At 40.3% G+C, this 25,798-nt stretch overlaps 1 protein-coding gene across 2 annotated transcripts in view; it reads left to right on the top strand.

Moving 5' to 3' along the window:
• Positions 1–24,994, top strand: part of LOC122542322 (myosin-9-like) — a 166,044-nt gene extending 141,050 nt beyond the window's left edge. For both annotated transcript variants that reach the window (XM_043679971.1, XM_043679970.1), the window contains 12 exons: positions 4,358–4,510; positions 5,202–5,450; positions 6,088–6,300; positions 6,892–7,104; positions 7,473–7,634; positions 10,786–10,914; positions 12,851–12,939; positions 14,465–14,588; positions 17,752–17,960; positions 20,260–20,368; positions 21,587–21,759; positions 24,811–24,994. In XM_043679971.1, the coding sequence (XP_043535906.1) occupies positions 4,358–4,510; positions 5,202–5,450; positions 6,088–6,300; positions 6,892–7,104; positions 7,473–7,634; positions 10,786–10,914; positions 12,851–12,939; positions 14,465–14,588; positions 17,752–17,960; positions 20,260–20,368; positions 21,587–21,759; positions 24,811–24,925 (1,938 nt within the window). In that variant the 3' untranslated portion in view covers positions 24,926–24,994. The remainder of the gene's footprint in view (positions 1–4,357; positions 4,511–5,201; positions 5,451–6,087; positions 6,301–6,891; positions 7,105–7,472; positions 7,635–10,785; positions 10,915–12,850; positions 12,940–14,464; positions 14,589–17,751; positions 17,961–20,259; positions 20,369–21,586; positions 21,760–24,810) is intronic.
• The last annotated feature ends 804 nt before the right edge of the window (positions 24,995–25,798 follow it).

Genomic DNA, 25,798 nt, shown 5'->3' with positions numbered 1-25,798 from the left:
TACATCCACAGAAGTTACTTGGGTGAAACTGAGAAATAAGAAAGGGATGATCACCTTATTGGGATTGTATTATAGCCCCCCTAATAGTCGGAGGGAAACTGAGAAACAAATTTGTAAGGAGATCTGTTATTCCTCAAGAATAATAGGATGGTTATGGTAGGGGATTTTAACTTTCCAAACATTGACTGGGACTGCCATAGTGTTAAAAGTTTAGATGGAGAGGAATTTGTTAAGGGTGTACAAGAAGATTTTCTGTTTCAGTATGTGGATGTACCTAATAGAGAAGTTGCAAAGCTTGACCTACTCTTGGGAAATAAGGCAGGGCAGGTGACTGAGGTGTCAATGGGGGGAGCACTTTTGGGGCCAGTGACCATAATTTTATTAGTTTTAAAATAGTGATGGAAAAGGATAGACCAGATCTAAAAGTTGAAGTCCTAAATTGGAGAGAGGCCAATTTTGACGGTATTAGGCAAGAACTTTCAAAAGCTGATTGGGTGCAGATGTTCGTAGGTAAAGGGATGGCTGAAAAACGGGAAGCCTTCAAGAATGAGATAACGAGAGTTCAGAGAAAGGAAAGGTTGGTAGGTGAAGGGAATGCTGGATGACTAAAGAAATTGAGGGTTTGCTTAAGAAAATGAAGGAAGCATACATCAGGTATAGACAGGATAGATCGAGTGAATCCTTAAAGCATGAAGGTAGTAGGTGGATACTTAAGAGGGAAATCAGGAGGGCAAAAAGGGGACATGAGAGAGTTTTGGCAAATAGAGTTCAGGAGAATCCAAAGGGTTTTTACATTAAGAACAAAAGGGTAACTAGGGAGAGATTAGGGCCCCTCAAAGATCAACACGACGGCCTTTGTGTGGAGCCGTAGGAGATGGGGGAGAAACTGAGTATTTTGCATCAGTGTTTAACGTGGAAAAGGACATGGAAGATATTAGAATATAGGGAAATAGATGGTGACATCTTAAAAAAAAATGTCCATATTACAGAGGAGGAAGTGCTGGATGTCTTGGAATGCATAGAAGTGGATAAATCCCCAGGACCTGATCAGGTATACCCTAGAACTGTGTGGAAAGCTAAGGAAGTGATTGCGGGGCCTCTTACTGAGACATCTGTATAATCGATAGTCACAGGTGTGGTGCTGGAAGACTGGAGGTTGGCTAACGTGGTGCCACTCTTTAAGAAGGGTGGTAAGGACACGTCAGGAAGAGGAGGAAGTGCTGGATGTCTTGAAATGCATAGAAGTGGATAAATCCCCAGGACCTGATCAGGTATACCCTAGAACTGTGTGGAAAGCTAAGGAAGTGTTTGCGGGGCCTCTTACTGAGACATCTGTATAATCGATAGTCACAGGTGCGGTGCTGGAAGACTGGAGGTTGGCTAACGTGGTGCCACTTTTTAAGAAGGGTGGTAAGGACACGTCAGGAAACTATAGATCAGTGAGCCTGATGTCAGTGGTGGGCAAGTTGTTGGAGGGAATCCTGAGGGACAGGATGTACATGTATTTGAAAAGGTGAAGACTGATTAGGGATAGTCAGCATGGCTTTATGCATGGGAAATCATGTCTCACAAACTTGTTTAAGTTTTTTTTGTAGTAGTAGTAGTACCACCAAAGAAGATTGATGAGGCCAGAGCAGTAGATGTGATCTATATGGATTTCAGTAAGGCGTTCACTAAGGTTCCCCATGGGAGACTGATTAGCAAGGTTAGATCTCACAGAATACAGGGAGAACTAGCTATTTGGATACAGAACTGGCTCAAAGGTAGAAGACAGAGGGTGGTGGTGGAGGGTTGTTTTTCGGTCTGGAGGTCTGTGACCAGTGGGAGTGCTGGGTCCACTACTTTTCATCATTGTATAAGTTATTTCGATGTGAACATAAGAGGTATAGTTAGTAAGTTTGCAGATGACCCCAAAATTGGAGGTGTAGTGGACGTGAAGAAGTTACCTCAGAGGAGAACAGGATCTTTATCAGATGGGCCATTGGGTTGAGAAGTGGCAGATGGAGTTTATTTCAGATAAACGTGAGGTGATGCATTTTGGAAAAGCAAATCTTAGCAGGACTTATACACTTAATGGGAAGGTCCTAGGGAATGTTGCTGAACAAAGAGCTTGGAGAACAAGTTCATAGCTCCTTGACAATGGAGTTGTGTAGGTAGATAGGATAGTGAAGAAGGCGTTTGGTATGCTTTCCTTTATTGGTCAGAGTATTGAGTACAGGAGTTGGGAGGTCATGTTGCAACTGTACAGGACATTGGTTAGGCCACTGTTGGAATATTGCATGGAATTCTGGTCTCCTTCCTGTCGGAAAGATGTTGTGAAACTTGAAAGGGTTCAAAAAAGATGTACAAGGATGTTGCCAGGATCGGAGGATTTGAAATATAGGGTGAGGCTAAATAGATTAGGGCTGTTTCCTTGGAGCGTCGGAGGCTGACGGGTGACCTTTGAGGTTTGTAAAATCATGAGGGACATGGATAGGGTAAATAGACAAAGTCTTTTCCCTGGGGTAAGGGAGTCCAGAACCAGAGGGCATAGACTTTTAGGGTGAGAGGGGAAAGATATGAGAGATCTAAGGGGGGACATTTTCACTCAGTTGCCAGAGGAACTGTTGGTGGCTAGTACAATTACGACAATGAAAAGTTATCTGGTTGGGTATATGAATAGGAAGGGTTTGGAGGGATATGGGCCAGGTCCTAGCAGGTGGGACTAGATTGGGTTGGGATGTCTGGTCAGCATGGACAAGTTGGACCGAAGGGTCTGTTTCTGTGCTGTACATCTCTGACTCTATGAATGCGAAGATTTGTAGCTCAGGTTGAGGTTCTGGATGTAGGTTTGCTCGCTGAGCTGGAAGGTTCACTTTCAGATGTTTCATCACCCCACCAGGTAACATCTTCAGTGAGCCTTCAGATGAAGCACTGCTGGTGTTTCCTGCTTTCTGTTTATATGTTTGGATTTCCTGTGTTGATGCCATTTCCTGTTTTTCTCTGGGGTGGGGGTGGGGGGTATTTGGGATCCAAGTCAATGTGTTTGTTGTTAGAGTTCCAATTGGAATGCCATGCTTCTAGGAATTCTCATGCATGTCTCTGTTTGGCTTGTCCTAGGATAGATGTGTTGTCTCGGTCAACGTGGTGTCTGTCCTTACCTGTATGTAACATGCAGAAAATTAGCCACCAGGAGACATGAACATCAACTAGCCACAAAACGACATGACCTCCTCTCTCTAGTATCCTTACATACAGATAAGGAGGGACACCACTTCAACTGGGACAATACATCTATCCTCTGACAAGACAAACTGACACTCACGAGAATTCCTCTCAGCATGGCATTCCAACCGGAACACACTCAACAAACACATTGACTTGGATCCCATTTATCACCCCTGAGAAAAATAACAGGAAATGACATCTCCGACCCAAAGAAACCCAAACATGTAGAAAGCAGGAATCATGAACAGTGCTTCGCCTGGACGCTCACTGAAGATGTTACCTAGTAGGGTGATGAAATGTCTGAAAATGAACCTTCCAGCTCAGTGAGCAAACCTACATCCAGAACCACAGTGAATATAAGCTCATTAAAGAACCAGGCTAGGAAAATAAGTGAGGAGCCAGGAAACTGCTGAAGAATTGAGTAAATAATTTTAATCAGTCATCATGTTCAAGGGCATTAATAATCTTCTGAGCCCTTAATAATATTCTTAGAAGAGAGTTCTGTTTGTTTCTATCACTAAAGAAAAATTACTAGGGAAACTAATTGGGCCAAAGACCAATAAATCGCCTTGACCTGATGAGTTCCAACCTCCTATTTTAAAAAACGTAGCTGCGGAGATGATAAATGTCGTAATAGTGGTAGTAATCTTCCAAGAATCCTTAAATTCTGAAAAGGTACAAGAGGATTTGAAAGTGTTTCTCCCTTTATTCAAAAAAGGAGGGAGACAAAAACAAACAGGCAACTGTAGGCCAGTTAGCTTAATGTGTTCTTGGGAATATATAGTCTACAGCAGAAGGAATTTGTGGGTATTGACTAGAGATGGCAAAAAAAATGATGCAGAATGGAGAAATTGGATAACCATGTAGACTCGTCTGGTGCATGGAAAAGCTACTTTGAAAGCTTTGTAATAAGCTGTGCTAAATTTTAATGTGGATCTATTTCCTGATGTCCAATTTCTGATGAAATGAAACCACGTTGGAATGAAATCTAATGGTTTAATATTTGTCCAATGCAGATAACTGAATACTTAACAAATTTGATGTGTGAAGCATCATATCTATGAATATATATTTTGGGTGATGTAATTTACTGCTCCATATCCTTGCTCTGTTTTGCTTCATTCACCCATGATGTCTCATCCCTGTACAGGAGCTGCTTCAAGAGGAGACTCGACAGAAGTTGGCTTTTAGTACCAAGTTGAGACACATGGAAGATGAGAACAATCGCCTTCAAGAGCAGCTGGAAGAGGAAGAAGAGGGAAAGAGAAACTTGGAGAAACAGATTGCCAGCATCCACACTCAAGTAAAATGCCTCCTAAAACTTCTGTTCTATTTTGTTTATGTATAGGCACTTGCTGTAAGCACTTCTGTCCTTTCTCCAAGTCTACAGCCACTGAAACATGGTATAATGTCATTTCTAGGAATTTCCTAAATTTCAGTATCTATCATAAATACGATCTTACATGTTAAAATAATGTGCTTTAAATTGTTCTGTTCAATCAAAATCCTCCTTTTTGGAGAAGTTGGAGTAGACGATTAACTTTTGTGCACAATTGTCCACTATAGTTTTTCACCTCTCATTTCAAGCTCTAGTTTTGCTGGCGTGGTTGTCTTGTGCTTGTAGTTGGCAAAATTTAAAGGAGTTTTTCATTATGATGTGCTTTTAAAAAGCTGTTTTGCAGGATCTTGAGGTTTAAGATTTCAGCTTTTGTAATTACCAAAATGCACAAATTATTTCCTCATATTGCAAAATTATAATCAATAAATGCAATGCTAGGGACATGATTATACATTTAATTGATTAACATTGATATTTCTGTTTGCATTTTTCACGTTGTTCATCATCTGGCTTTAAATGCCATACTGTGTATCCGAGTAAGCCATTTTCTTATCGTGCATTATGAGAAGTTGTGTTGAACAGATTTAAGCTATAATAATTCATATACACAGGTATAATACATTAGTTGAATTTTTACTCATTGTAAATATTTCAGTTAGCAGAATCCAAGAAACGCCAGGAAGATGGAAATGCATCATTGGAACTTGCTGAGGAAGTTAAGAGAAAGCTGCAAAAAGACATGGAAGTCTTGACTCAGCGTTATGAAGAGAAAATAGGTGCCTATGACAAGTTAGAGAAGACCAAGAACCGTCTGCAGCAGGAGCTGGATGATCTGATTGTGGGTTTGGACCACCAAAGGCAGACTGTTTCCAATCTTGAGAAGAAACAAAAGAAATTTGACCAGGTGAGGATTGATCCAAAGTCTGTCATTTGGTTTTTAAGCCATTCAATGTTTGTTTATCCTAATATGAAGACAGTATTGAGAACAAATTGCAAAAATGGAAGATCCAAAAATTAAAATGTAATGCATATTTTAAAGTATCCAAAGGAACCAATTCAGCATCTGTTTTCAGTTCTAGAGATCGAAATGTACCTTTCCTATCACCTATCAATTTGGTTTGAAATTTGAGGTTTATTGAAGGTGTGAAATCCGAACCGATATTCTTGACTTTGTCAGCAGTAGCTGACAATTTATTTGCGGACAATGTGTAAATTTGTCATTTATCAGAAACTTATCCATTAGAATCAATAGGTTCTAGTGGTAGAAAGGAATCAGAAAATAATGATTTTCAACTATGGGTGTAGTTACCCATCAAGATTCAAATGTGTTGTACAAGAATGGTACATCTGAACGTGATACATCAATATTAAGATAGTCAACGTCAACTTTTATCTTGTCTAACCTTGCATTAACCCAAATATTAATAAGTTTCAAGAATATTCTCAAAAGTATTACATTAATAGCTTGAGCTGTGTACTTACCCTTTATCTAAAAAAAATTAGTGCAATCCTGTTAAATGGGTCACATCATTCTGTTTCAGATGCTAGCTGAAGAAAAGAACATTTCCTTAAAGAACGCAGAGGAACGGGATCGTGCGCAGGCAGAGGCACGGGAGAAAGAGACTAAAACTTTGTCGCTGACTCGTGCCTTGGAGGCAGCTATGGAGCAGAAAGAAGAGATGGAGAAAATGAGCAAGCTACTGCGTGCAGAGATGGAAGACCTTGTTAGCTCCAAGGATGATGTAGGAAAGAATGTAAGTCGATGCCCCAAGGGTTTAGAGATCTATCCTTTTTAGGTTTCTTCCCTGTTCCAGATTCACAGCACTCCAGTATTTTTTGTATAGCTCTGTGTCATCTTAGGCTATTCAACTATCATTTGATTTCACAACCAATCTTGATTATCATGCCTACCCCTCACATGCACACCTTCTTCAAGAGGTGGTTTAACAGTGATCAAGGTTAGCCTCCAGTTGTGTAGTCTTTATATGCTGGATGAGAAAGCTAGGACCAAGTGTTGCTATTAACTAAATCAGTGAAAACCTTAAGAATACAAAGACCCTCTGGTTTCTGTAGCTTAGTGTGACTTCCAGGCAGCTTTGGAACCAACTCGAGCATGAAATCCACCATTTAGTATCACTTTGAAATGTATTTTATTTTTGATCTCTTAATGAGGTGCTTGTTAGGTTACTATGGAAAATTGTCTCCTCAGCACCCTCCAAATGGAGTGAGAGTCATGTAAATGGCCATACTGTGTGTTACTAAACTTATTGAAAGGAAACTTGGTTTGGTAATCTATTGTAACTTACATAATTTTATTTTACATAATTTTATTTATTTGTGGGCAGGTGCATGAGCTGGAAAAGTCAAAACGCGCTCTGGAGCAGCAGGTGGAAGAGATGAAAACTCAGCTGGAAGAGCTGGAGGATGAGCTCCAGGCCACTGAAGATGCTAAGCTACGACTGGAAGTAAATCTGCAAGCCATGAAAGCTCAGTTTGACAGGGACCTGCTGAGTAAGGATGAGCAGAGTGAAGAAAAGAGGAGGCAGTTAATTAAGCAGGCAAGTACATCCCTTGAGTTGAGTTATCAAGAACTTGACATTAACCTGGAGAAGTTGATTAAAAATACTTATGACACATCTCTGGAGCAAGTGGGATGCTACCACTACACCTCAAATGTCATGACTAGGAAAAGCTGGGCAAAGAACAGACTTTCTAATACCTAATTGAAGTTTTTATCTTGAAAATTTTTGAAATGATCTAGGGATGTCATTCACTGTGACTAGTTGAACTATACCTAATGGCTTCGTCCTGTTCCTTGTCCATCTTAGTGGGAGTAATTTTTTTTTAGTTGATTAGTACACCTTTATTGAATATACCTTTAGAAAGAAACATCATGAATATCTTATTTGCTGCTGATATTTTCCAGGTCCGTGAGATGGAGAGTGAACTGGAAGATGAACGAAAGCAGCGTTCCATGGCTGTTACCGCCAAGAAGAAGCTGGAAATGGATTTGAAGGATTTGGAGGGACAAATTGAAACATCAAACAAAGGTCGTGAGGAAGCCTTGAAGCAGTTCCGCAAACTACAAGTAAGCTTTAGCATAGGGGTATGATAGACTACTTAGCACTGGTCTCTGGACAGATCGCACTTTTCAGTTTGAAATGTCATGAAGGATGCTCAGCATCCGTCCTCAGTAGTGTAGAGAGTTAAGAAATCTTAACATCCTACCTTGACTGACTTAGGTGTGACATCGGACCCACGTTAATATGGTTGACTTTACCCTATGAAAAGGCATAGCCAGATCAAATTGCATTAACCTAGGCAGTGAAATTGACGTGCAGGCACAGCCCTTTAACCTGCGATGTTCTACTTACCAACATCTGAGGATATGTACCAAATCTGGGAGAGCTGTCCTTGGCTAGGCCAAGCTGTTGCTTGTCTCATGTATTTCACTGGAGTAGAACCATGTCCCAATAATCAGAACAGACCCACTGTAGGTGGCAGAGCAGTGACCTACAGTTAGAAAGGAGTTGCCCTGTGAGTTCTCACCGTAGGCTCGAACTCTCCAAAGTTTCATTGCATCAGGTTAAACATTTGCAAAGAAGTCTCCTGATTATCATGCAGTGAAGTGCCCTTCCCTGTCTCCACCCATGGACATCCATGATGCACCGTGGGTCCATCAGTAGAAAAAGAATTGTACTCAATTCCTCATAGTCTAGCATGTCCTCACTCAACTGTTACCATCAAACAAATTCAATGAGGACCAGCACAAAATGAGTGTCAACTCATAAAAGCTATCACACAGGACTACTTGCATGTCAAATAGTGGAAGCAGAATGCACAGGCCTAAGTGATTTTGCAACAAATGATCATATCTAAGCTATGGCTTAGAAGACAGTGGGTAGGGGCGGAGGGGTGTTTTTATTTTTCAGAATGGACACCGGTTACTAATGGTGTTCCACAGAGGATCAGTCTGTGGTGGTTGTTTATATAAATAATCTGGAGGAAAATGTGGATGGTCTGATTTTTGCATGTATGTATGCAGATGACATGAAGATTGTTAGAGTTGCTGATAGTGCTGACCATTGTGAAAAGATACAACAAGATATCGATAGGTGACTTGGGCACAGAAATGGCAGATGGAGTTTAACCTAGACAAATGTGAGGGGATGCATTTTGGAGGATCAAATTTAAGTATGAATTATACTGCAAATGGCAGAACTCTTAGAAACATTAACATACAGAGAGATCTGAGCATGCAGGTCCACAGTTCCCTAAAAGTGGCAATACAGATGACCAAGGTAATTTAAAAAGGCATATGGCTTGCTTGCCTTGATCAGCTGAGGCATGGCGTACAAGAGTTGATAAACTATTGTGCAGTGATATAAAACCTTTGTCAGGCTACATTTGGAGTATTGTCTGAAGCTTAGGAGAAAGTGCAGAGAAGGTTCACTGGGATGTTGCCTGGTCCTGAGGTCATTGGCAATGAAGTAAGGTTAAAAAGAGAATTATTTTCATTGGAAAGGAGACCTGAGGGGCTGAGATAAGGTGGATAGCAGAGGCTTTTTCCCAGGGTTGAAGTTTCAATTACAAGGTTCAAGGTGAGATGGAGAAAGTTTAAGTAAGATATGTGAGGCATGTTTTTTACACAGAATGGTCAGAGGCTGGATGCATTGCCAGAGGACATGGTGGAAGCAGGCACATTGACATTTTTTCTGGGTTTTTTTTTTGTTTCTTTATGTAGTCCTATGGCATTTCAATTGTGAATGGTGATGGACAATTAAACAACTCACTAGATTCCTAAAGATCCCCATTCTCAAAGTACGAAAGACAAGACTGAAGTATTTGTATCCATCTTCAGTCAAAAAGGTTTCTGTCTGATGCCATCACAAATGCACTCTTCAATCAATTGGATTAATTCCACGTCGTATCAAAAAGCAACAGAAGATGCTGCAAAGGCTGAGTACTGACACCATTCTGGCATTAGTACTGAAGACGTGGTCTGTAAAAAGCATGATCCTAGCCAATATATTCTAATACAGCTGCATACATGGTACCTATCAATAATATGAAAAATTGACCAGGTATATTCCCTTTTAAGAAAAAGGATCAAAGCCAACGTGCCCAATTACCTTCTGTCAGTCTACTCTCAATCGTTAGCACAGTGATGGAAGGGATCATTGGTGCTCTCCATGCAACAGCCTGCTTACTGTTGCTCAGTTTGGTTTTCTTAGGCTCCAGTACTCATCCAAGTATGGGCAAAAGAACTACAGGAGAAAGGTGAAACTGACTGACTTGACATCAGGGCAGCTTATTCAGCAAGGGTGAGTAAGCTAGCGTCTATAGGAATTGGAGGTAGGAGAGGGACGCTCCACTAGTTGGAGTCACTTTTGGCAAAAAGGAAGATTATTGTGGTTGTAAGGCAACATCTTGGTCCCCAAGATTTAACTGCAGAAGATCCTCCAGGTAGTGACTCAAGCTGCTTTATTCATCAATGCCCTTCCCATCCATCATGTGTTCAGAGGTGGGAAATTTGCTGATTGTTCTGATGTTCAGCACCATTCACAAATCCTCAGATACTGAAATAGCCGATCTCCAAATGCAGAAAGGCTTGGACAACGACCAAAATTGTGCTGATGAGAGACAAGTAAGTTGTCGACACTTGTGTGATATGAAATGACACTTTCCAAAAAGCAAAACTGACTTTTACCTCATGATGGTCAATGGCATTACTGTTGAGACCCTCCACCAAGGAATGTCACAATTAACTATATATCCAGCAGGCAAGAAAAATGCTGCTTTCCCAGGAGGGAAATGAGGGTGACCTTCCTGCTGTTTGACCTGGGTGTTCACCACTTGCTGCAAACCAGGAGAAATTGGGGGTCTTGGTGATGATGGTGGTAATGGTGTGCAGGGATTTGGCTGCTGAACTTACACCAGCCTTATCTCTGATTCTCTGACCACCTTTCCACAACCCTCACTCCTGTGATTGCCGATCTCTAACTGGCAACTTCAAGTAGGGAAAGATTTCTGCTGAGCTCCTGACGAGTCGGGAAGCCCATGGTAAGCACAGAAGTGCCTAATTGGTGCTTGATCCAGCACAGACTGGAAACTAATATGTGGAAATACGCATCAATCCCTTGTAAGAAATGTTTGTCCTGCTTTGGGGAAGAGGGATGTTTGGAGAGATGATAGCTGTGTGCATTGCTGTATTTTGTGACAGGTTATGTTTTCAATAGGCTCAGCTGAAAGACTACCAGCGTGAATTGGAAGAAGCTTGCAGCTCTCGAGAGGAAATCCTGACTCAGTCCAAAGAAAATGAGAAGAAGGTTAAGGCACTTGAGGCAGAAATGCTTCATATGCAAGAGGTACAATATTTAGCTATGTTGAGATTAATACCGAAGGAGCTTTATTAAGTACTTAGAGATTGTAAAATTAACTTTTAGCTTTATTAACAAATTTATTTCTTGTGCTGATCCATTGGTTGTCAACAATGTGTGAAATTTTCATTTTTCTCTGAACATGCTGATTTAAGTGAACTTGTTGCTGTGAATATAACAACAATCACCTCTGTCATTTGACATCTAAAGTACTTACAAACCACAACAATGTATACTTGCTGCAATAAAACTTAGGAAGGTCTGTTTACCATCAGAATGTGACATGAAGAATTGCATCTGGAATGTGCTGCATGGATGTGATGGAACCAGATTTATTTGTGGCTTTCAAATGGGCTAATTATCTCAAATTTATAGGGCTTTAGGTAAGGGTGGGAGAGTGGGACTCAGTTCTCTGGTCGGGAGCTGACAAACATGCAAAAGGTGAATGGTCTTCCATGCTGTAATCGTTCTATAATTCTGTGTGTGTGTTTCTGCACTTCTACTTAGTCCTTTATGCACTATGAAATCTCAGTAGAAAGAGCAATATTTTGTGTTAAATTGCATGCAAATGCTGACTGAAAAGTTCAGTAGTTTGGTTCAGCTGGATATGTAGTACCTAGTTGGATATGTAATACCCAGCTAGATCTGCCTGGTCTTCCACAAGCAAACTTAGTTAATAACTAGTGGTTGAAGCAAAGTTTGATCAGTAATTTTACGGTGTAGTGTATTTGATGTTTTCACTGCTTTTGAGTTGAATTTCTGAAAAGTTAAGATTTTGTATAAGAAGCAGCAAATGGTAGCTGTGAGTGGCAATGATGGTTCTATCAAAAGGCAACTGGTCCACAGAAGCGGATTTTTGCTGAAAGCTTGCAGACATTGTCACCATAAGAGTGAACCTCTGTGTACAGTTTTTACAGTCCATTGGGATTTTGTTATTTTGTGTTCCATGTAGAGTCATAGTCATAAAGATATACAGCATGGGAACAGACCCTTCGGTCCAACCCATGCATGCCGACCAGATATCCCATCCCAATCTAGTCCCACCTGCCAACACCCGGCCCATGTCCCTCCAAACCCTTCCTATTTATATACTCATCCAAATGCCTTTTAAATGTTGCAATTGTACCAGCCTCCACCAGCAGTTCATTCCATTCCATTCCACCCTCTGTGTGGAAAACGTTGCCCCTTGGGTCTCTTTCCCCTCTCACCCTAAACCTATGCCCTTTAGTTCTGGACTCCCAGATCCCAGCGAGAAGACCTTGTCTATTTATCCTATCTATGCCCCTCATAATTTTGTAAACCTCTATAAGGTCACCCCTCAGCCTCCAAAGCTCCAGAGAAAACAGCCCCAGCCTGTTCAGCCTCTCCCTGTAGCTCAAATCCTCCAACCCTGGCAACATCCTTAAATCTTTTCTGAACCTTTTCAAGTTTCACAACATCTTTCCAATAGGAAGGAGAGCAGAATTGTATGCAATAGTCCATCAGTGGCCTAACCAATGTCCTGTACAGCTGCAGCATGACCTCCCAACTCCTGTACTCAATACTGTGGTCAATAAAGGAAAGCATATCAAACGTCGCCTTCATTATCCAATCTACCTGCGACTCCACTTTCAAGGAGATTGTGTTTTGGGCAACAAACCGATTATCTTTAGAATATCATGGCTGGTACTTATGTTACATAACATAGTTAAATGATCCCATGAATAATGTAACTTAAACAGAAGCTTTAACATTGACCCTGGAATTGCTAAATACATGGAAGAACTTATGCTGGATATTCATCTTAACAGGTGGAGAATGCTGAAATTTGTATTTACAAGCAACTATTTTAAGTTTTATTTAAATGCATTTGTCTTGTGTTTTTAAAATCATGACTGGTTGAAAAGTTAACTTTTTTAATTAGCACTTTCTAAAAATCATCTAGGAACTTGCTGCGGCAGAGCGTGCCAAGAGACTGATACAGCAGGAGAGGGATGAGCTGGCTGAGGAGATTGCCAGCAACAGTTCTGGAAAGTATGTACTTCTTCTAAATGGGGCTTTATTTTCTTCAATACTTGTACCATTGTGAAGTGACCTCTTTCTCTGTGGAAAGAGCGAAGCAGGGTCAATTTTGCCAACATCAGTAGTTATGGAGTAATCCAGGATGTTGATTTCACTTGATTCTCTCTATAAAAAGTTGACATATCACTACTGGTTCAATTTGCCCCATTTGACTACATATGATTGTTAATAACATTTGTCCCTCATGAATAAAGTGGCCTTCACTGATGAAATCGCAAAAAGTTTACTTTAGAATCCCTGCAGTATGGAAATGGGCCATTTTGCCCAACAAGTCCACATTGATCCTCCAAAGAGTATCCCACTCATTCCCATACTCTATTATTTTACACTTAACCAGAGCACCTGGAGGAAACACCTGCAGACACTGGGAGAATTTGCAAACTTCACGCAGTCACCTGAGGCTGGAATCTAACCTGGGTCCCTCGTGCTATGAGGCAGCAGTGCTAACCACTGAGCCAGTATGCCGCCCCAGAGATATATTTCAGCAAAATTTCTTTTTTTCTATATCCGCAGTTTCTGAACTTGGAAAAATGTGATCTGCCTAATTTCGAAACTGGATCTCTCGCACCCATTTTACATTAAAAGCCTTGAAGTCGAAATATCTTTACTAGGTTGGAGCCAGTTGTGACACTGGTGGTGCTATAACTTGGGTCTTAATATTAAATGTTCTCTTGATTACAGTGATCATGCAGTTCACATGAGTGGTTTAATCATCTTGTGTCTTACTAGGATGGGCAATAAATGTTGGCCAGTCAGCGACTCTCCTATCCCATAAGTGAATTTAAGTATTTCCTTCCTATCCAATCGCAGTTTTTATGAAATCATTTGTAGCTTGGGCAAACTTAATCAGGTGTTTAACTCAGTGCATCTGTTATGCAAACACTTCATATTTAAAATTTCTTGGAGGACTTAAGTTTTGAAGGATGTGGAAAAATTAATATTTCTAGTTTTGTGGAAATAGTATGGTAAAGGGCATCCTCACCATTATACAGGCAATTTCCAGATCTATTAATTGGTTTTAGATTCGACTTGCTGCTGTGGTGGGATTTGGATCTGTCCCCAGCTTTTTGGTTTGGGCCTTTGGTTTACTATTCCAATGGCATTAGCCTTATGCCCCTTCCCCTTTAGTACTTTTGTGAAGTTAGTGAGGATAAGGGCGTTTAAAAGTAATACTATTTTCTAAACTTTGGATTTGCCTAGTTGGACTTCAGGGTTTTGACTCTCTGCATCCATACATTTGTATAATAGGCAGCAATAGGGTTAATGCTCAAGGAGCAAGCCTCATGGTTGGGCATGGAAAGTTGACTCCTGGGTAAAGTGACAGGACTGCTGACTGTTTTAAGTGCATGCCTGAGAGAGTCCATTTAGAATAGGTTCATTTGGTTGGCTTTTGTTGCGGGTGTTCTGTTTACTCAGGTGCAGAAACATTTACAGTTGGAGCTATTTTTGACAAATATTTTCTCCTTTTTTTGTATAGGTCTTTGGCTTTAGAGGAAAGGAGACGGCTTGAGGCGCGGATTGCTCAGCTGGAGGAAGAAGTAGAGGAGGAGCAGACCAATGCTGAAATGGCCAATGATCGTCTCAGAAAAGCCAATCTCCAGGTATGTGTTCCATCAACTTTCACTTTGTTCTTACTGTAATTTGCTATGTCATTTCATGTAATTCATGATCTATGGATAGTAAAGATTACATTTAATAGTTCCATATGCTCACCAAATAATTTTATTGACTTAACGGATGGGTCAAAAAATGTTAGACAATTTTTGTAGACAAAATGTCTACAGGTTAAAAAAAATGGCAGTGTTTATTTGTGCTGTGATATTATGGGAAGGACGGTTCTACCGTGTCTTTGGTGAGCTGGTGGTAACCTAAAGTTGGATGGATGGCTTTGACACAAACCAGTAAAGTATATCCATTTTAAGGTGTGCAAGTCTTGTATATGGTCCACCCATTATTTAGTAAATGTTTCCTCTGTAACGCATGCTTCTGATTCAGTAACTAATGAATATGTAAGGATCAAGTTTAAAATATGTTTTAAAATTAGAATCACGAAGGTCGAATTAATGAAATCCTTATTAACCTCCGGATGTATTAGTTAATCTACCTGAACTGTATAGAAACTCTACAGAAAAAGGATCTAGCCTAAGGAGTCAATGCTGACAAAGCTTCATGATTTGGAGACGTCTGTGTTGGACTGGGGTGTACAAAGTTAGAAATCACATAACACCAGATTATAGTCCAACAGGTTTATTTGGAAGCACTAGCTTTCGGAGCGCTGCTCCCTCATCAGGTGGTTGTGGAGACTAAGATTGTAAGACACCAAATTTATAGCAAAAGTTTACAGTGTGATGTAACTGAAACGATATATTGAAAAGGACCTGGATTGTTGGTTAAGTGTCTCACCTTTTAGAATGTCCATGTTGGTTTCAGTTTTTTTCATTTGTAAATCACAAAACCTTTTTTAGAAGTTATATTCTCAAGTGAACTTTAACAATTAGTGTCATGTCAGCCCAGATAATATATTGAAGGTGTTAGCTCCCTGTGTGAGGCTCTGTGCCACAATGGTCAGACTGATTCTAATCTAAAAAACTGATTTGCAGAATCTTACATGGATTCATGCAGTTTTTGAGCAAAGTAAAATGTAATTCTGCAAGTACAAATTCACCCCACAAACTTGTGTATGTGTGCATGTGGGTGTATGTGTGTAGGGGAGGTGGACAGTTAGGAGTGTCTGTGAGAGGAGGTGTGTAAAGGGGTTTAAGTTTGTGTGTGTGTGGGGCAGGGGGGAGTGCAATGGGGTCACTTGTAGTGTGACATGAACCCAAGGTCCCGATTGAGGCCATCCCCATGGGTACAGAACTTGGCTATCAGCCTCTGCTCGGCCACTTTACGTTGTTGCCTGTCCCGAAGTCCGTCTTGGAGGACAGTCACCCGAAGGTCTGAGGTCGAATTTTCCGGACCACTGAAGTGCCCTCCACTTGGGAGGGAACACTCCTATCTATTGATTGTTGTGCACTCACGCAGACCCTCTCTCATTAGGGTGTCACGGTGGCTCAGTGGTTAGCACTGTTGCCTCACAGCATCAGGGTCCTGAGTTAGATTCCAACCTCGAGTGACTATCTGTCTGTGTGGAGTTTGCACATTCTCCCCATGTCTGTGTGGGTTTCCTCCGGTGCTCCGGTTTCCTCCCACAGTCCAAAGATGTGCAGGTTAGGGGAATTGGCCATACTTAAAAATTGTCAATTGGGTGCATTAGTCAGAGGGAAAAGGGGTTTGGTGGGTTACTCTTCGGAGGGTCGGTGTGGACCTGTTGGGCCAAAAGGCCTGTTTTCACACTGTTGGGAATCTAATCTAATCATACACTTACACACATACAAACACCTTCTCACAGACACTCAACTGCACACATATACATATAAGTTTGTGGGGTGAATTTGTATTTGCAGAATTACATTTTACTTTGCTCAAAAACTCATGAATCCATGTAAGATTCCATTTTTTTAGATTTGAAACAGTCTGACCATTGTGGCACAGACAGCATCACACAGGGAAGCTCACACCTTCAGTATGTTGTCTGGTCTGACATGACACCAATTGTTAAAGTTCACCTTGAGAAAGTAACTTCTAAAAAAGGTTTTGTGATTTACATATGAAAGAACTGAAACCAACATGGTCTTTCTAAAAGGTGAGTGTGTTAACAATCAGGGTCTTTTTCAATTTATCGTTTCAGTTACATCACACTGTAAATGTTTGCTATAAATTCTGTGTCTTACAGTCTTATTCCCCACAAGCACCTGTTGAAGGAGCAGGGCTCTGAAAGCTAGTGCTTCCAAATAAACCTGTTGGGCTATAACCTGGTGTTGTGATTTCATCATGATCTGATCACAGATGGGGAATTAGAATAAATTGCCAACATCTTTTTTTTGTTTGCTACACTGAAATGCTGCAATGGAATTTTCATTATAATGCTATTAGTGATATTACTAGCAACATACATAGATGTGAGCAATGAATTTAAAATTGAAATTCCATGGGAAATGCTGACATTGCAGGTTCCAAAGCATTGGGAGGCTACATTGTCTTTGATAGTTCCCAAATCTGTTGCTAACCAGGAAGTTTCAGGAACAGTTAAACATGAGCCTATGGCTGCCGTATGGCCCAAATGTGCATGTGGAACTTTTCCTGTAGCCTTTCCAATCAAGTAGCAGGAGCACGCTTCAAAATAAAGCCCCTAAACTGTCTCGTCTTTGTTAAATAACACACACATGCATGTGCCAAAGTGGCATTGAGTTCCATAAAATTACCTTACTGTTACAATTTATAACTTGCAAACTGGTCTGTATTAATTGCCTAAATTTCAGTTTAGTTGTAACTTGAAAAATTTTGGTAGTAAAAATAAAATGGAGGTGTTATATGCAGTCCATCGACTTGGCAGATAATGTGAAGTATCTTTTTGATTCAGTCTGCACACTTAAATTGCTTCTGTGACTTGAAACAATTGTTCTGAAGATTCTGATAGAGAACATGTGCATGATTTACTAAGCTTAATATTTTGGGCTGATTTAATACTACTGCAGTATGTCTGTAATCCCATACTCTCTACTTTTGGGAAGAACTTAGCAGGGAAGGTAGTTAGTAAGAACTGGAAACTATGCTTTGGATTAGGGTATTTTGGTCAAAAGGTTTCACTCCTCGCATTCATGCTGATCAAAAGAACTAAATCTGTTTAAATGTTAATGTTTTGCATTTAATTCTGTTGCACAGGTTGACCAGATAAATGCAGACCTTTCAGCTGAACGCAGCAATGCCCAGAAGGCTGAAAATGCTCGCCAGCAATTAGAACGTCAGAATAAGGAGCTGAAAGCCAAGTTGCAAGAGATGGAGAATGCTGTTAGATCTAAATACAAGGCAAATATCACAGCACTGGAGGCTAAAATTGCTCAACTGGAGGAGCAACTCGATACAGAAACACGGTACAAAAAGTTCTGAAATGATATATGTGAAATAAGCCAGGAGCAAATATTTTTGAGGAGGTAGGGTAGAAACTGTTTTTGAACTGATTGAAAGCTAAACATTTATAACGAATAATGTTCCTTATTGTGATTCACTGTGCTCTTACTTAGCCTCCTGAAAGTGAATTTGAGAAATATATATGCTGCAGTTTAAAATTTAAAGTTTGAATTAGGAAATGTTTCTATGCATAAGTATAGAACTAGATAAGACCAATGTTCCTCTTTGTTGTAATGGTGCTTTGATCAAGACATTTTAGAAATGTTAAAAAAAACTCTTAAAGGTTACAGCACAGAATGAGGCCATGTCGTCTTTTTTTTTGAACTAGCTCTCAATAGAGCAGGGCTTGTTAGGGTTCATAACGTTACTGCGTTCCCTCTTAATCTGACCCTAATTAATAGCTTGCTGTTTCTACTATGGTCTTTCTGGCTCAATTCCTTTTGCATCCAGCTTCACATTTCCTAATAATGCATTATTGGTTCAGGGTCTATTTTAAACTCTTAACCATAACTCAAGCATATTTCTCCATTAGGGTAATTGATCCTGTTCTGTTGAGCTATGTATACAAGTTCCACCTCTCTCACAACTGGTCCCACTGCCCCCAGAATCTCCCTTTGCTGCACCATTTGTCCAGTCATGCATTCATGTACTAAATCATCCTGTTTCTGCATTCATTAGTTTGTGGTTACTGGAAATAATCTTGAACTTGGTGTATTTTTTGATCTCCTTCCTTGTTTAAAATTTCTCTACAGGACTTTATTATTGTTTTTTCCTCGTCTTGCTGGTATTGACACAGTCTGTCTGTTTGCCCTCCACCCTTTATGCTTTGCAGCTATTTGATGACATTCTTGACCCTGACATTAGGAGGTAATATGCTGACCTGATTCATATCTGCATCCACAGAAATATCTGTCTGTTCCCCTAACTGTAGAATCCTCTATTATTGTTGCAAGAGGAACTAACATTTGCCAGTATTGAAATCATTTTTGCTCGGTAAAAAATAAAATCCACTATGAATTCTCCTATAACACTTGCTTGGTGGTCCTCAACTCCCTGGTGGTTACCCACTCCCTTGCTGCCTGTACTCTCCCATTAGTTACGACATGACTGCTTCTAGAACTATACCATCCAGGGAGGCCTTCAAGAGTGAAAGAAGGTGAGGGACCTCAAAGTGAGGACCTGTCTGTTAGAATGGGGGCTTACCTACATTAAATCAGTCGGAACATTAGTGATTCCCTGGAATTTGCTTGAGGTCCCAACCATGACTTTGGATTGGATTTGGATGTCACTGTTTGAGTCTAGGGATGAGCAACAAATTCGAGCGATGTCCACGTCTCCTCCCACAAGAATATAGAGAAAGGACCACTGCATTGTTAAAGCACTATTTCAGCCAATACTTCAATATTCAAAATTTGGAAATATGTCACCATTTCTTCACTGTCACTAGGTCAAAATCCTGGAATTCCCTCCCTAATGGTATTGTGGGTCAACCCACAGCAAGTGGTTCAAGAAGGCAGCTCACCACTATCTCAAGCACAATGAGGGACGGGCAATAAATGCTGACCAGCCAGCAAATGAATTTAAAAAAAAAAGTACTGACTCAATATTTTGGCAGTGAGTTTTGAGTTGTGCAGGAAGCACAGCTGTTTGTGGGTGGCACTTTCGACTTTGACTTTGTGGGTATGAATGGGCTGGTGCAAATAATAAGCCAGCTGCTAACGAATTAGCTAATCATTGGATATTTTCTGTTCAGTAAATGGACTTGTTCATAATGTTTACTGTACTAATTTTAAAGTTGAGTTTTAAATCTCATTGATCAGTATTCTTGTAAATATCTTTTAACCAGTAACTGCCAATGAAACTAAGGTGTTACTGGCTGGGTTGGTAAATAGCATACTCATTGTGGTGATGAGTGATCATTTGAGGAAGATTCCAGGTTTGATCTTTGATCTGTGGTTAATTAACTGACTTCCATTGGGGCATGTTTAGGCCATAACCTCTGAGTTTGGTAAGAGGGAATATTAATCAGCAGTGATTGCTATTTAACATCTCTGGAAGGATTCGCTGGCGGTAAGAGTACTTGGAGAGAATTGAACTCATTTGTAATATCTTAAACAATCAAATAGCCTTTAAAGTTGACTAGATCTCATACTTAGCCCATTGCACTTCACCTAAGTGGTTATCAGCACACATCAATTGACCAGTTGATGTTAGTGCCTTGAGAAAATATACAAACTAATTTTACTGACTTTGTCAAACTAGGGAAAAACAAGCTGCCAGTAAATTAGTGCGTCGCTCTGAAAAGAGGCTGAAGGAGGTGATGCTGCAGATGGAGGATGAAAGACGCAATTCTGATCAATACAAAGACCAGGTCAGTATCAAGTTTTGATAATCTCTAGTGAGATGTGTGCTTTTGAAATACAAGCTGCACAAGTTTCACTTGTTTTATTTCCCCCTTCCCAAACTCTTTTGAAACCATATGCTTTTCTTGACTGCCATCTGTTTGGACCTCTAAAGTTTCCCTCAAGGTGAATGCCCCTTAAGTCTGCCTTGACTTTTTTTTCAAGGTAGTGTGATTCATCAAACAGCAAGGCAAATATGAACGGGTAAAATAAGAATAGATGTAGGGCTTAGTGGTATACTACTACACCTATTCTGTATATTCATATTTGCCTTTTGGAGTTGCATGTTGTGAAAGTTTTCTGATAAGTCAGTTACCTCTTGCTGTAATAACTACCCATGTGATTTATGAATTTTAGCTAAGCTGTGCACATTCCAATCCACTTTACAACATAGACAGCAGGTCAAAAAGTTGTTAAATCAAGAAATTGAAGCATTTATTTCTCCATTATTATAGTCAGCTTTTTTTTATATTTCATGAAACTCATCCTGAAACTTCTCAAGTGTTAACTCTCTGAACGTAATACTTTTAAACTGGCTGCTGGATGGAGCATTCAAAAGATCGTTCTGAATTTCCTCCCACTCTGGGAAAAACTACATGAATTCTGTTCAATCCCTCCCATTAGTCTTGAGTCCTTCTGACATCACCCGCTGGCTCTGAAACAACAAAAAACTTATTGCCAGAAGTTACAATTCCTTAGAATTACTGTGATCATAACACTTGTCACCTATGGCTTTATCATCTCAGCTACTTTTGGATTTGAGGTTTGTTTCAGCCGAGGCTACACCAAGTTGACCCACTAGCTTTTGGTACGGATTATGTGATCTCCTTTGCATGGGTATGACTTTGTCTCACTGGGGAAAAAATCTTGCTGTCCAGAATCTGTCTGATCCTTCCAGTGGAATGTTGAGTTAAATAGCCAAACTATTAGAATGTGTCAGAGCTGGTCATAGTTAAACTGTAATGTTGTTTTGAGGAGTCCAGAACTTAAACTGCAGAAAGTAGAACTGCAGGAAATTCTAGCACTTCAGCCATGAGTTGTATCTGTGTAGTTAAATGTGGACCCAGTGCTAGGTTATACTTTGTTTTCTTTAGAAAGATGGCTAAATTCATGGTAAATGGTGATTGGCAAACTGGAGTAATGGAAGTTATAGCCCTGTGATCCTAGTTTGTACATGTTCCTTACAGGTCGAAAAAGCAAACTCTCGTTTGAAGCAATTGAAACGACAGCTGGAGGAGGCAGAAGAGGAAGCCCAGCGTGCAAATGCTTCCCGCAGAAAACTGCAGCGAGAACTGGAAGATACCACTGAAACGGCAGATGCAATGACCCGTGAAGTCAGCACACTCAAGAGCAAGCTCAGGTAAGAAGAGGTTGATAGTGCTCACACTGAGCAAATCCTCTTTTTGAGAATAATAACAAAGCTAAAACAAAAATTTCTGGAGAAACGCCATATGTCTGGTAGCATCTGTGGGAAGAAAGCAAACTTAACATTTCAAAATTCTTGGTGACTCTTTAGAACTGATAATAGCAAGAAGCTAAAGTAGGGGAGGGGTGATTTGAGAGAAGGGGAGCGGATAGGTGGAGACAGAGCCCAGACTGAGCAATATGAAAGGGGTAGGTAAACGAGGAAATAATGGATAGCAGGCCAGGACAAGAAAAGCTGAATAAGAGCTCAGTGAGAAAATTGGATAGCAATACTGAATTCAACCCATATAATGTGATAATGAACATGAGTATGTGGAGATGGTGACTGTGTGTATATTACAACCAATGCTGTAACACAACCATTTGTGGATGGGTTTTAAAAAAAAAGGATGGAATTGGGCCCTAAGGTTATTGAAGCTGATGTTGATTCCTAGAGGTTGCAGGTCCTAAGCAGAAAATGAGATGATGTTCTTCAAACTTAGTTTGTGGCACAATGGAATGTTGCAGCAGCCTACAACAGAAATGTTGGCCAGTGCATGCAGTGTGTATGTTGAAGTGGCAGTCAACTGGAAGTTCAGGGTCATTTTTGTGGATAGAGCATAGGTGTTCTACAAAGTGGGGACCCAGCTTGTGTTTTGTCTCTGGTATGTAGTGGTAGAACACATTGTGAATAGCAAATACAATAGTCTAAATTGAGTGAAGTATAGTTAAATAGCTATTTCAGCAGGAAGCTATGTCTGGGGCCTTGGATGTGGAGGAATGAGGAGGTAAATGGGCAGGGATTGCATCTTCTGTGGTTGCATAATAAGGTGCCTGGGAGTGTGAGGAGATGTTGGGATTGGAGCAGTGGTGTACCAGTGTGTCAGAGGGAACAGTCCTTGCAGAATGCTGACAAGGGAGGGAAGAGAAATGTATGTCTGGTTGTGGCATCCCATTGTACACTGTCATTTGTCATCTCAGTCTTTCAGATTAAGAGGCTTGTAAGGACAGAGGGACCCTGTCATTGTGGGAGGAAAGGTGAGGGATGAGAGCTGAAGTGCAGGAGATAGGTCAGACATGGTTAAGTGTCTTGTCGACCACAGTAGTGAGGAATCCTCAGTTGAGGAAAAAGGTGGATGTTTGAGGGCCCCATGTGGAAGGTGGCATCATCAGAACAGATGCAGTGGAGATTGAGAGACTGGAAGAATGGGATGGATTCCTTGGAGGAGCAGAGTGTGCAGATGTATAGTCGAGGTAACGGAGTGTTGGTGGGCTTGTAGTGTACATCGGTGGCCAGTCGATCCCCAGAAATGGAAACTGATGTTGAAGGGAAGAGAGGAGTCTGAGATGGACCAGGTGAAAGTGAGTGCAAGATGGAGATTGGAAACTAAATTGACAATTTTTTCCAGTTCCAAATGAGGGGAAGCAGCACCAATGATGTCATGGATATACTGGAGAAAAGATTGTTTGGAGGGGCCCAAGTAAGTTTGGAATAGGGAATGTTCAATGTCCCACAAAGAGACAGGAATAACTGGGGCCAATACAGGTAGCCTTGGCCACACCTTTGCCTTGAAGAAAGTTATTAATGTATTTAAATTAACTGGATCTGTCCAACTTTCATTTGTTTCTAGCCACATTCATTGTCCTTTTTCACGTGATGCCTTGGAAGAGAGGCAGGAATATGTACTTTCACATTCTGCCTTGGCAGTGAAACAACATTCAGTTGTGAAGTGGCAGAAATAAAAAAAATTACTCTGACAAGACCAAAGAGATGCTTTCAGTCAAGATACACTGGGGCAAAAATGAATGATTCAAAGGGAATTGGAAAGGAGTAAGGTGATTGTAAATTGGTAAAATTTCAAAGTTAATGAAACAAGTGTTAGGGAATTTATTTCAAGGAAATTTGAACTGAAAAGGAAACTAAGATCACAAAATTAAAATTGTTTAGCTTCAGTCCTATCCATGGATAGGAACGGTTTAGACACTTATGGACCAGGTACAGGTAAATGGGGTTAGCATTGATCGACCTTTTTGGTCAGTACGCACCAGTTTGGACTGAAAGGCTTGACTGTTTTGTAGGACTCTATGACTCTGTTCTTTTGAAAACTTGAAATCGAAAAACATAGTTCAGTTTTTGGTTTTCTAGTCATTGGGAAGTTTGTTTTCAGTCTCTGCCAGGCAACAAGTAAGGCTATTTCCTGAAAGGGTTTGTTTCTAGTTTGCTTTGGTCAGCAGGAAAATTAAGCCAGTTTGAGGAACTGTTGCAAATTTCATAGTGGAAGAAATTAAGTTTGCATATTTATTGCAAGTGCACAATCTCTGAGAATCTTGTCAAATTCATGCATTACTTAAAGCATTTATTTGAGTTTGCAGGTCCACTCCAGTATCGTTGTTTATATTTCCTTTTTAATCTCTCTACTCCTGCCTGCCCAAAGTTCCGAATGCACCTTCCAAGTGTTTTTAACCGTTTTCATTTCTAAAGTCATAGCAAGCTCTTGGCTAACAGTATCTTTCTCCCCAAATGTTGCCAGATATGGTGAATCCCTACAGCGTTTTCCCTTTGTATTTCAGATTTCCTGCATCTGGAGTGTTTTCTTTAATTTTAGTTGAAATCTGCTGCCAAGTTGATTGAGGTTTTCAAGAGTAATCAATAGACATTTGTTAGGTTTGGTTATTGAGTGATATGGAAATATGGAAAGTAAATAGAATTTAGTAATTGATCCTTTGAACAGACTCTAGTATTGCACAACTGCAAGGAAATGTGAATTTTGCTCAGATTCTTGGTTGTGCTGTCAGTTTTTATTAAATTGCCAGTTGGAGGGGTCTGATTTTAAAATTTATTGAATCCTTAGCTAATACTAATGGACATGTTAATATGTAATGTGTTGAGAAACTGTTAATTACAAAAGAAGCCTGACCTATTGAGTTGAAGCTTACTGCATGTTGCTGATCAGGATGTCTCTCACAAGTTCATCATGAAAAAATATTCAAATGTGTTTCTTCATAGGCGTGGAGAGTTGCCATTCGGTATACGTCGTACTGCAGGCAGAAAACTGGATGAAATATCGGATGATGATGTTGAAGGTCGAGGTGAAGCAGGCGATTCCAAAGCTGCTGAATAAATGCCAAAACGCCAATCTACATTCAGTATAAACGCCATCACTGGGCTTATTGTGATTACGATTTTTTTTTTTAAAAATGCATAACTGTATATTTTATGCTGCTGTAGGTAACATCAGGCCACTTGGCCCCTCTTCTTTCCTGCTCAGCTTTATGTAACTTTCTGAATAATTTTGTAATGTGCTAATAGTGTAGAACAATTATTGTGTATCAGGAAGAACAAGGTTCGTACATGCAGCAGCAGACCGAGTGAAGGAGGGTTAAGACCTAATCCTTATGTAGAATTCTGTTTCCTAAAATTAATTGCAGTTTCTATAATTCTCGGCTTATGACCTGACCTAGCCTAGAGTTGAGCCTATAGAGCAATCTTTTTCATTTCCTTCAAAAGAAGAGTTTTGTCCTTATTTTACTTTGGGTACATTTTTAGTAGTGTGATTTAGGGCTGTAGCATTTTGTTGGGCAAGAGGCCTTGGGAACTCATGTCTAGTTTTAGATGGCAAACTCATGTTGTTTTGACAATCCTTTATAACCATTTGGGATTCACACAGCAAAAGATAATCCAGTGGTTCAGAAACATCAGTGGGTGTTGTATAAATGACACAATGATGATCTGAAAATTAAACTCTGAGGAAAGCATTGATGTTTACTAACAGCAGTTCCATCTCATTGGAAATATCTCATTCATATTTGAAGTCTTGCTGCTTGGAGTTGGCCTGTTTTGGGGAGCAGGCTACCCAATCACTGCCCAAGAGGTTTCAGTGGCTTTGAGAACAGAATTTTCCCTTTTCCTGCTGATGTGAATTGGCTGAAGTAGTAATAGAAAACAATAACTTTTAACTGGAAACCTGTTTTCAGTTTAGCTTTGTCCATACTGA

The sequence above is a fragment of the Chiloscyllium plagiosum genome, chromosome 39, assembly GCF_004010195.1.
Source record: "Chiloscyllium plagiosum isolate BGI_BamShark_2017 chromosome 39, ASM401019v2, whole genome shotgun sequence".
Taxonomy (NCBI): domain Eukaryota; kingdom Metazoa; phylum Chordata; class Chondrichthyes; order Orectolobiformes; family Hemiscylliidae; genus Chiloscyllium; species Chiloscyllium plagiosum.
The sequence above is the reverse complement of the archived record's forward strand: the minus strand, read 5'-3'. Positions and strand labels throughout refer to the sequence as shown.